We start from the raw sequence: 12888 nt of genomic DNA on the forward strand, positions 1-12888 counted from the left end.
TTACTAACATTCTGAATCAGAATCTTTGTCATAACCTTTCTCTTTACTGACATTCTGAATCAGAATCTTTGTCATAACCTTTCTCTTTACTAACATTCTGAATCAGAATCTTTGTCATAATCTTCCTCTTTACTAACATTCTGAATCAGAATCTTTGTCATAACCTTTCTCTTTACTAACATTCTGTATCAGAATCTCATAACCTTTCTCTTTACTAACATTCTGAATCAGAATCTCATAACCTTTCTCTTTACTAACATTCTGAATCAGAATCTTTGTCATAACCTTTCTCTTTACTAACATTCTGAATCAGAATCTTTGTCAAAACCTTTCTCTTTACTAACATTCTGAATCAGAATCTTTGTCATAATCTTCCTCTTTACTAACATTCTGAATCAGAATCTTTGTCATAACCTTTCTCTTTACTAACATTCTGAATCAGATCCTTTGTCATAATCTTTCTCTTTACTAACATTCTGAATGAGAATCTTTGTCATAACCTTTCTCTTTACTAACATTTTGAATCAGAATCTCATAAACTTTCTCTTTACTAACATTCTGAATCAGAATCTTTGTCATAATCTTCCTCTTTACTAACATTCTGAATCAGAATCTCATAAACTTTCTCTTTACTAACATTCTGAATCAGAATCTCATAACCTTTCTCTTTACTAACATTCTGAATCAGAATCTTTGTCATAACCTTTCTCTTTACTGACATTCTGAATCAGAATCTTTGTCATAACCTTTCTCTTTACTAACATTCTGAATCAGAATCTTTGTCATAATCTTCCTATTTACTAACATTCTGAATCTGAATCTTTGTCATAATCTTCCTCTTTACTAACATTCTGAATCAGAATCTTTGTCATAACCTTTTTCTTTACTGACATTCTGAATCAGAATCTTTGTCATAATCTTTCTCTTTACTAACATTCTGAATCTGAATCTTTGTCATAACCTTTCTCTTTACTAACATTCTTTATCAGAATCTTTGTCATAACCTTTCTCTTTACTGACATTCTGAATCAGAATCTTTGTCATAACCTTTCTCTTTACTAACATTCTGAATGAGAATCTCATAAACTTTCTCTTTACTAACATTCTGAATCAGAATCTCATAACCTTTCTCTTTACTAACATTCTGAATCAGAATCTCATAACCTTTCTCTTTACTAACATTCTGAATCAGAATCTTTGTCATAACCTTTCTCTTTACTAACATTCTGAATCAGAATCTTTGTCAAAACCTTTCTCTTTACTAACATTCTGAATCAGAATCTTTGTCATAATCTTCCTCTTTACTAACATTCTGAATCAGAATCTTTGTCATAACCTTTCTCTTTACTAACATTCTGAATCAGATCCTTTGTCATAATCTTTCTCTTTACTAACATTCTGAATGAGAATCTTTGTCATAACCTTTCTCTTTACTAACATTTTGAATCAGAATCTCATAAACTTTCTCTTTACTAACATTCTGAATCAGAATCTTTGTCATAATCTTCCTCTTTACTAACATTCTGAATCAGAATCTCATAAACTTTCTCTTTATTAACATTCTGAATCAGAATCTCATAACCTTTCTCTTTACTAACATTCTGAATCAGAATCTTTGTCATAACCTTTCTCTTTACTGACATTCTGAATCAGAATCTTTGTCATAACCTTTCTCTTTACTAACATTCTGAATCAGAATCTTTGTCATAATCTTCCTATTTACTAACATTCTGAATCTGAATCTTTGTCATAATCTTCCTCTTTACTAACATTCTGAATCAGAATCTTTGTCATAACCTTTTTCTTTACTGACATTCTGAATCAGAATCTTTGTCATAATCTTTCTCTTTACTAACATTCTGAATCTGAATCTTTGTCATAACCTTTCTCTTTACTAACATTCTTTATCAGAATCTTTGTCATAACCTTTCTCTTTACTGACATTCTGAATCAGAATCTTTGTCATAACCTTTCTCTTTACTAACATTCTGAATGAGAATCTCATAAACTTTCTCTTTACTAACATTCTGAATCAGAATCTCATAACCTTTCTCTTTACTAACATTCTGAATCAGAATCTTTGTCATAACCTTTATCTTTACTAACATTCTGTATCAGAATCTTTGTCATAACCTTTCTCTTTACTAACATTCTGAATGAGAATCTCATAAACTTTCTCTTTACTAACATTCTGAATCAGAATCTTTGTCATAACCTTTATCTTTACTAACATTCTGAATCAGAATCTTTGTCATAACCTTTCTCTTTACTAACATTCTGAATGAGAATCTCATAACCTTTCTCTTTACTAACATTCTGAATCAGAATCTTTGTCATAACCTTTATCTTTACTAACATTCTGAATCAGATCCTTTGTCATAACCTTTCTCTTTACTGACATTCTGAATCAGAATCTCATAAACTTTCTCTTTACTGACATTCTGAATCAGAATCTTTGTCATAACCTTTCTCTTTACTAACATTCTGAATCAGAATCTCATAACCTTTCTCTTTACTAACATTCTGAATCAGAATCTTTGTCATAACCTTTCTCTTTACTGACATTCTGAATCAGAATCTTTGTCATAACCTTTCTCTTTACTAACATTCTGAATGAGAATCTTTGTCATAACCGTTCTCTTTACTAACATTCTGAATCAGAATCTTTGTCATAACCTTCCTCTTTACTAACATTCTGAATCAGAATCTCATAACCTTCCTCTTTACTAACATTCTGAATCAGAATCTTTGTCATAACCTTCCTCTTTACTAACATTCTGAATCAGAATCTTTGTCATAACCTTTCTCTTTACTAACATTCTGAATGAGAATCTCATAAACTTTCTCTTTACTAACATTCTGAATCAGAATCTTTGTCATAACCTTCCTCTTTACTAACATTCTGAATCAGAATCTCATAACCTTCCTCTTTACTAACATTCTGAATCAGAATCTTTGTCATAACCTTTCTCTTTACTAACATTCTGAATCAGAATCTCACAACCTTCCTCTTTACTAACATTCTGTATCAGAATCTCATAACCTTTCTCTTTACTAACATTCTGAATCAGAATCTTTGTCATAACCTTTCTCTTTACTAACATTCTGTATCAGAATCTTTGTCATAATCTTCCTCTTTACTAACATTCTGAATCAGATCCTTTGTCATAACCTTTCTCTTTACTGACATTCTGAATCAGAATCTCACAACCTTCCTCTTTACTGACATTCTGTATCAGAATCTCATAACCTTTCTCTTTACTAACATTCTGAATCAGAATCTTTGTCATAACCTTTCTCTTTACTAACATTCTGTATCAGAATCTCATAACCTTTCTCTTTACTAACATTCTGAATCAGAATCTTTGTCATAACCTTTCTCTTTACTAACATTCTGAATCAGAATCTTTGTCAAAACCTTTCTCTTTACTAACATTCTGAATCAGAATCTTTGTCATAATCTTCCTCTTTACTAACATTCTGAATCAGAATCTTTGTCATAACCTTTCTCTTTACTAACATTCTGAATCAGATCCTTTGTCATAATCTTTCTCTTTACTAACATTCTGAATGAGAATCTTTGTCATAACCTTTCTCTTTACTAACATTCTTTATCAGAATCTTTGTCATAACCTTTCTCTTTACTGACATTCTGAATCAGAATCTTTGTCATAACCTTTCTCTTTACTAACATTCTGAATGAGAATCTCATAAACTTTCTCTTTACTAACATTCTGAATCAGAATCTCATAACCTTTCTCTTTACTAACATTCTGAATCAGAATCTTTGTCATAACCTTTATCTTTACTAACATTCTGTATCAGAATCTTTGTCATAACCTTTCTCTTTACTAACATTCTGAATGAGAATCTCATAAACTTTCTCTTTACTAACATTCTGAATCAGAATCTTTGTCATAACCTTTATCTTTACTAACATTCTGAATCAGAATCTTTGTCATAACCTTTCTCTTTACTAACATTCTGAATGAGAATCTCATAACCTTTCTCTTTACTAACATTCTGAATCAGAATCTTTGTCATAACCTTTATCTTTACTAACATTCTGAATCAGATCCTTTGTCATAACCTTTCTCTTTACTGACATTCTGAATCAGAATCTCATAAACTTTCTCTTTACTGACATTCTGAATCAGAATCTTTGTCATAACCTTTCTCTTTACTAACATTCTGAATCAGAATCTCATAACCTTTCTCTTTACTAACATTCTGAATCAGAATCTTTGTCATAACCTTTCTCTTTACTGACATTCTGAATCAGAATCTTTGTCATAACCTTTCTCTTTACTAACATTCTGAATGAGAATCTTTGTCATAACCGTTCTCTTTACTAACATTCTGAATCAGAATCTTTGTCATAACCTTCCTCTTTACTAACATTCTGAATCAGAATCTCATAACCTTCCTCTTTACTAACATTCTGAATCAGAATCTTTGTCATAACCTTCCTCTTTACTAACATTCTGAATCAGAATCTTTGTCATAACCTTTCTCTTTACTAACATTCTGAATGAGAATCTCATAAACTTTCTCTTTACTAACATTCTGAATCAGAATCTTTGTCATAACCTTCCTCTTTACTAACATTCTGAATCAGAATCTCATAACCTTCCTCTTTACTAACATTCTGAATCAGAATCTTTGTCATAACCTTTCTCTTTACTAACATTCTGAATCAGAATCTCACAACCTTCCTCTTTACTAACATTCTGTATCAGAATCTCATAACCTTTCTCTTTACTAACATTCTGAATCAGAATCTTTGTCATAACCTTTCTCTTTACTAACATTCTGTATCAGAATCTTTGTCATAATCTTCCTCTTTACTAACATTCTGAATCAGATCCTTTGTCATAACCTTTCTCTTTACTGACATTCTGAATCAGAATCTCACAACCTTCCTCTTTACTGACATTCTGTATCAGAATCTCATAACCTTTCTCTTTACTAACATTCTGAATCAGAATCTTTGTCATAACCTTTCTCTTTACTAACATTCTGTATCAGAATCTCATAACCTTTCTCTTTACTAACATTCTGAATCAGAATCTTTGTCATAACCTTTCTCTTTACTAACATTCTGAATCAGAATCTTTGTCAAAACCTTTCTCTTTACTAACATTCTGAATCAGAATCTTTGTCATAATCTTCCTCTTTACTAACATTCTGAATCAGAATCTTTGTCATAACCTTTCTCTTTACTAACATTCTGAATCAGATCCTTTGTCATAATCTTTCTCTTTACTAACATTCTGAATGAGAATCTTTGTCATAACCTTTCTCTTTACTAACATTTTGAATCAGAATCTCATAAACTTTCTCTTTACTAACATTCTGAATCAGAATCTTTGTCATAATCTTCCTCTTTACTAACATTCTGAATCAGAATCTCATAAACTTTCTCTTTACTAACATTCTGAATCAGAATCTCATAACCTTTCTCTTTACTAACATTCTGAATCAGAATCTTTGTCATAACCTTTCTCTTTACTGACATTCTGAATCAGAATCTTTGTCATAACCTTTCTCTTTACTAACATTCTGAATCAGAATCTTTGTCATAATCTTCCTATTTACTAACATTCTGAATCTGAATCTTTGTCATAATCTTCCTCTTTACTAACATTCTGAATCAGAATCTTTGTCATAACCTTTTTCTTTACTGACATTCTGAATCAGAATCTTTGCCATAATCTTTCTCTTTACTAACATTCTGAATCTGAATCTTTGTCATAACCTTTCTCTTTACTAACATTCTTTATCAGAATCTTTGTCATAACCTTTCTCTTTACTGACATTCTGAATCAGAATCTTTGTCATAACCTTTCTCTTTACTAACATTCTGAATGAGAATCTCATAAACTTTCTCTTTACTAACATTCTGAATCAGAATCTCATAACCTTTCTCTTTACTAACATTCTGAATCAGAATCTTTGTCATAACCTTTATCTTTACTAACATTCTGTATCAGAATCTTTGTCATAACCTTTCTCTTTACTAACATTCTGAATGAGAATCTCATAAACTTTCTCTTTACTAACATTCTGAATCAGAATCTTTGTCATAACCTTTATCTTTACTAACATTCTGAATCAGAATCTTTGTCATAACCTTTCTCTTTACTAACATTCTGAATGAGAATCTCATAACCTTTCTCTTTACTAACATTCTGAATCAGAATCTTTGTCATAACCTTTATCTTTACTAACATTCTGAATCAGATCCTTTGTCATAACCTTTCTCTTTACTGACATTCTGAATCAGAATCTCATAACCTTTCTCTTTACTGACATTCTGAATCAGAATCTTTGTCATAACCTTTCTCTTTACTAACATTCTGAATGAGAATCTTTGTCATAACCTTTCTCTTTACTAACATTCTGAATCAGAATCTCATAACCGTTCTCTTTACTAACATTCTGAATCAGAATCTTTGTCATAACCTTCCTCTTTACTAACATTCTGAATCAGAATCTCATAACCTTCCTCTTTACTAACATTCTGAATCAGAATCTTTGTCATAACCTTTCTCTTTACTAACATTCTGAATGAGAATCTCATAACCTTTCTCTTTACTAACATTCTGAATCAGAATCTTTGTCATAACCTTTATCTTTACTAACATTCTGAATCAGATCCTTTGTCATAACCTTTCTCTTTACTGACATTCTGAATCAGAATCTCATAACCTTTCTCTTTACTGACATTCTGAATCAGAATCTTTGTCATAACCTTTCTCTTTACTAACATTCTGAATGAGAATCTTTGTCATAACCTTTCTCTTTACTAACATTCTGAATGAGAATCTCATAACCTTTCTCTTTACTAACATTCTGAATCAGAATCTTTGTCATAACCTTTATCTTTACTAACATTCTGAATCAGATCCTTTGTCATAACCTTTCTCTTTACTGACATTCTGAATCAGAATCTCATAAACTTTCTCTTTACTGACATTCTGAATCAGAATCTTTGTCATAACCTTTCTCTTTACTAACATTCTGAATCAGAATCTCATAACCTTTCTCTTTACTAACATTCTGAATCAGAATCTTTGTCATAACCTTTCTCTTTACTGACATTCTGAATCAGAATCTTTGTCATAACCTTTCTCTTTACTAACATTCTGAATGAGAATCTTTGTCATAACCTTTCTCTTTACTAACATTCTGAATCAGAATCTCATAACCGTTCTCTTTACTAACATTCTGAATCAGAATCTTTGTCATAACCTTCCTCTTTACTAACATTCTGAATCAGAATCTCATAACCTTCCTCTTTACTAACATTCTGAATCAGAATCTTTGTCATAACCTTCCTCTTTACTAACATTCTGAATCAGAATCTTTGTCATAACCTTTCTCTTTACTAACATTCTGAATGAGAATCTCATAAACTTTCTCTTTACTAACATTCTGAATCAGAATCTTTGTCATAACCTTCCTCTTTACTAACATTCTGAATCAGAATCTCATAACCTTCCTCTTTACTAACATTCTGAATCAGAATCTTTGTCATAACCTTTCTCTTTACTAACATTCTGAATCAGAATCTCACAACCTTCCTCTTTACTAACATTCTGTATCAGAATCTCATAACCTTTCTCTTTACTAACATTCTGAATCAGAATCTTTGTCATAACCTTTCTCTTTACTAACATTCTGTATCAGAATCTTTGTCATAATCTTCCTCTTTACTAACATTCTGAATCAGATCCTTTGTCATAACCTTTCTCTTTACTGACATTCTGAATCAGAATCTCACAACCTTCCTCTTTACTGACATTCTGTATCAGAATCTCATAACCTTTCTCTTTACTAACATTCTGAATCAGAATCTTTGTCATAACCTTTCTCTTTACTAACATTCTGTATCAGAATCTCATAACCTTTCTCTTTACTAACATTCTGAATCAGAATCTTTGTCATAACCTTTCTCTTTACTAACATTCTGAATCAGAATCTTTGTCAAAACCTTTCTCTTTACTAACATTCTGAATCAGAATCTTTGTCATAATCTTCCTCTTTACTAACATTCTGAATCAGAATCTTTGTCATAACCTTTCTCTTTACTAACATTCTGAATCAGATCCTTTGTCATAATCTTTCTCTTTACTAACATTCTGAATGAGAATCTTTGTCATAACCTTTCTCTTTACTAACATTTTGAATCAGAATCTCATAAACTTTCTCTTTACTAACATTCTGAATCAGAATCTTTGTCATAATCTTCCTCTTTACTAACATTCTGAATCAGAATCTCATAAACTTTCTCTTTACTAACATTCTGAATCAGAATCTCATAACCTTTCTCTTTACTAACATTCTGAATCAGAATCTTTGTCATAACCTTTCTCTTTACTGACATTCTGAATCAGAATCTTTGTCATAACCTTTCTCTTTACTAACATTCTGAATCAGAATCTTTGTCATAATCTTCCTATTTACTAACATTCTGAATCTGAATCTTTGTCATAATCTTCCTCTTTACTAACATTCTGAATCAGAATCTTTGTCATAACCTTTTTCTTTACTGACATTCTGAATCAGAATCTTTGTCATAATCTTTCTCTTTACTAACATTCTGAATCTGAATCTTTGTCATAACCTTTCTCTTTACTAACATTCTTTATCAGAATCTTTGTCATAACCTTTCTCTTTACTGACATTCTGAATCAGAATCTTTGTCATAACCTTTCTCTTTACTAACATTCTGAATGAGAATCTCATAAACTTTCTCTTTACTAACATTCTGAATCAGAATCTCATAACCTTTCTCTTTACTAACATTCTGAATCAGAATCTTTGTCATAACCTTTATCTTTACTAACATTCTGTATCAGAATCTTTGTCATAACCTTTCTCTTTACTAACATTCTGAATGAGAATCTCATAAACTTTCTCTTTACTAACATTCTGAATCAGAATCTTTGTCATAACCTTTATCTTTACTAACATTCTGAATCAGAATCTTTGTCATAACCTTTCTCTTTACTAACATTCTGAATGAGAATCTCATAACCTTTCTCTTTACTAACATTCTGAATCAGAATCTTTGTCATAACCTTTATCTTTACTAACATTCTGAATCAGATCCTTTGTCATAACCTTTCTCTTTACTGACATTCTGAATCAGAATCTCATAACCTTTCTCTTTACTGACATTCTGAATCAGAATCTTTGTCATAACCTTTCTCTTTACTAACATTCTGAATGAGAATCTTTGTCATAACCTTTCTCTTTACTAACATTCTGAATCAGAATCTCATAACCGTTCTCTTTAGTAACATTCTGAATCAGAATCTTTGTCATAACCTTCCTCTTTACTAACATTCTGAATCAGAATCTCATAACCTTCCTCTTTACTAACATTCTGAATCAGAATCTTTGTCATAACCTTTCTCTTTACTAACATTCTGAATGAGAATCTCATAACCTTTCTCTTTACTAACATTCTGAATCAGAATCTTTGTCATAACCTTTATCTTTACTAACATTCTGAATCAGATCCTTTGTCATAACCTTTCTCTTTACTGACATTCTGAATCAGAATCTCATAACCTTTCTCTTTACTGACATTCTGAATCAGAATCTTTGTCATAACCTTTCTCTTTACTAACATTCTGAATGAGAATCTTTGTCATAACCTTTCTCTTTACTAACATTCTGAATCAGAATCTCATAACCGTTCTCTTTACTAACATTCTGAATCAGAATCTTTGTCATAACCTTCCTCTTTACTAACATTCTGAATCAGAATCTCATAACCTTCCTCTTTACTAACATTCTGAATCAGAATCTTTGTCATAACCTTCCTCTTTACTAACATTCTGAATCAGAATCTTTGTCATAACCTTTCTCTTTACTAACATTCTGAATGAGAATCTCATAAACTTTCTCTTTACTAACATTCTGAATCAGAATCTTTGTCATAACCTTCCTCTTTACTAACATTCTGAATCAGAATCTCATAACCTTCCTCTTTACTAACATTCTGAATCAGAATCTTTGTCATAACCTTTATCTTTACTAACATTCTGTATCAGAATCTTTGTCATAACCTTTCTCTTTACTAACATTCTGAATGAGAATCTCATAAACTTTCTCTTTACTAACATTCTGAATCAGAATCTTTGTCATAACCTTTATCTTTACTAACATTCTGAATCAGAATCTTTGTCATAACCTTTCTCTTTACTAACATTCTGAATGAGAATCTCATAACCTTTCTCTTTACTAACATTCTGAATCAGAATCTTTGTCATAACCTTTATCTTTACTAACATTCTGAATCAGATCCTTTGTCATAACCTTTCTCTTTACTGACATTCTGAATCAGAATCTCATAACCTTTCTCTTTACTGACATTCTGAATCAGAATCTTTGTCATAACCTTTCTCTTTACTAACATTCTGAATGAGAATCTTTGTCATAACCTTTCTCTTTACTAACATTCTGAATCAGAATCTCATAACCGTTCTCTTTACTAACATTCTGAATCAGAATCTTTGTCATAACCTTCCTCTTTACTAACATTCTGAATCAGAATCTCATAACCTTCCTCTTTACTAACATTCTGAATCAGAATCTTTGTCATAACCTTTCTCTTTACTAACATTCTGAATGAGAATCTCATAACCTTTCTCTTTACTAACATTCTGAATCAGAATCTTTGTCATAACCTTTATCTTTACTAACATTCTGAATCAGATCCTTTGTCATAACCTTTCTCTTTACTGACATTCTGAATCAGAATCTCATAACCTTTCTCTTTACTGACATTCTGAATCAGAATCTTTGTCATAACCTTTCTCTTTACTAACATTCTGAATGAGAATCTTTGTCATAACCTTTCTCTTTACTAACATTCTGAATCAGAATCTCATAACCGTTCTCTTTACTAACATTCTGAATCAGAATCTTTGTCATAACCTTCCTCTTTACTAACATTCTGAATCAGAATCTCATAACCTTCCTCTTTACTAACATTCTGAATCAGAATCTTTGTCATAACCTTCCTCTTTACTAACATTCTGAATCAGAATCTTTGTCATAACCTTTCTCTTTACTAACATTCTGAATGAGAATCTCATAAACTTTCTCTTTACTAACATTCTGAATCAGAATCTTTGTCATAACCTTCCTCTTTACTAACATTCTGAATCAGAATCTCATAACCTTCCTCTTTACTAACATTCTGAATCAGAATCTTTGTCATAACCTTTCTCTTTACTAACATTCTGAATCAGAATCTCACAACCTTCCTCTTTACTAACATTCTGTATCAGAATCTCATAACCTTTCTCTTTACTAACATTCTGAATCAGAATCTTTGTCATATCCTTTCTCTTTACTAACATTCTGTATCAGAATCTTTGTCATAATCTTCCTCTTTACTAACATTCTGAATCAGATCCTTTGTCATAACCTTTCTCTTTACTGACATTCTGAATCAGAATCTCACAACCTTCCTCTTTACTGACATTCTGTATCAGAATCTCATAACCTTTCTCTTTACTAACATTCTGAATCAGAATCTTTGTCATAACCTTTCTCTTTACTAACATTCTGAATCAGAATCTTTGTCATAACCTTCCTCTTTACTAACATTCTGAATCAGAATCTTTGTCATAACCTTTCTCTTTACTAACATTCTGAATCAGAATCTTTGTCATAACCTTTCTCTTTACTAACATTCTGAATCAGAATTTGACAGTTCTGAGAGCCATTTGGGAGGGAACGGAGATGCGACTACCATCAGTATCGAGGACACAGGGGCAGGAAGTCACAAACCTCAGAAACAGAGGAGATCTGCACCGGTGACATCCTTCGAAGAGGACAATGACCCATTGGCTAATGACGACAAGACTGAGGTCAGAAAAATACATACACTATATGACCAAAAATATGTGGACACCTATTGGTTGAACATCTCATTCCAAAATGATGGGTATTAATATGGAGTTGGTCCCCCCTTTGCTGCTATAACAGCCTCCACTCCTCTGGGAATGCTTTCTACTAGATGTTGGAACATTGCTACGGGGACTTGCTTCTAATCAGCCACAAGCATTAGTGAGGTTGGGCACTGATGTTGGGCGATTAGGCCTGGCTTGCAGTCGGCGTTCAAATTCATCCCAAAGGTGTTCAATAGGGTTGAGTGCAGGGCTTTGTGCAGGCCAGTCAAGTTCCTCTACACTGATCTCGACAAACCATTTCTGTATGGACCTCACTTTGTGCACGGGGCATTGTCATGCTGAAACAGGAAAGGGCCTTCTTCCCCAAACTGTTGCCACAAAGTTGGAAGCACAGAATGGTCTAGAATGTCATTGTATGCTGTAGCGTTAAGATTTCCCTTCACTGGAACTAAGGGGCCTAGCCTGAACCTTGAAAAACAGCCCCAGACCACTATTCCTCCTCCACCAAACTTTACAGTTGGCACTATGCATCCGGGCATGTAGCGTTCTCCTGGCATTCCCCAAACCCAGATTCGTCTTGTCGGACTGCCAGATGGTGAAGCGTGATTCATCACTCCAGAGAAAGCGTTTCCACTGCTTCAGAGTCCAATGGCGGTGAGCTTTACACCACTCCAGCCGATGCTTGGCATTGCGCATGGTGATTTTAGGCTTGTGTGCGGCTGCTCGTCCATGGAAACCCATTTCGTGATGCTCTCGACGAATAGTTCTTGTGCTGATGTTGCTTCCAGAGGCAGTTTGGAACTCGGTAGTGATTGTTGGTTGTAACCGAGGACAGATCATTTTTATGCGCTTCAGCGCTCCAAGGTCCTGTTCTGTGACCTTGTGTGGCCTACCACTTCACGGCTGAGCCGTTGTTGCTCCTATCCGTTTCCACTTCACAACAACAGCACTT

The 12888-nt window shown here is 32.4% G+C and overlaps 1 protein-coding gene across 2 annotated transcripts in view; it reads left to right on the top strand.

The window, feature by feature from the left end:
- The window catches only part of yipf1 (Yip1 domain family, member 1), a 46881-nt gene that overhangs the window by 24952 nt on the left and 9041 nt on the right, over positions 1-12888 (top strand). For both annotated transcript variants that reach the window (XM_021614193.2, XM_021614191.2), the window contains exon 3: positions 11728-11894. In XM_021614193.2, the coding sequence (XP_021469868.2) occupies positions 11728-11894 (167 nt within the window). The remainder of the gene's footprint in view (positions 1-11727; positions 11895-12888) is intronic.

Source organism: Oncorhynchus mykiss, chromosome 8 (genome assembly GCF_013265735.2).
Source record: "Oncorhynchus mykiss isolate Arlee chromosome 8, USDA_OmykA_1.1, whole genome shotgun sequence".
Lineage (NCBI taxonomy): Eukaryota > Metazoa > Chordata > Actinopteri > Salmoniformes > Salmonidae > Oncorhynchus > Oncorhynchus mykiss.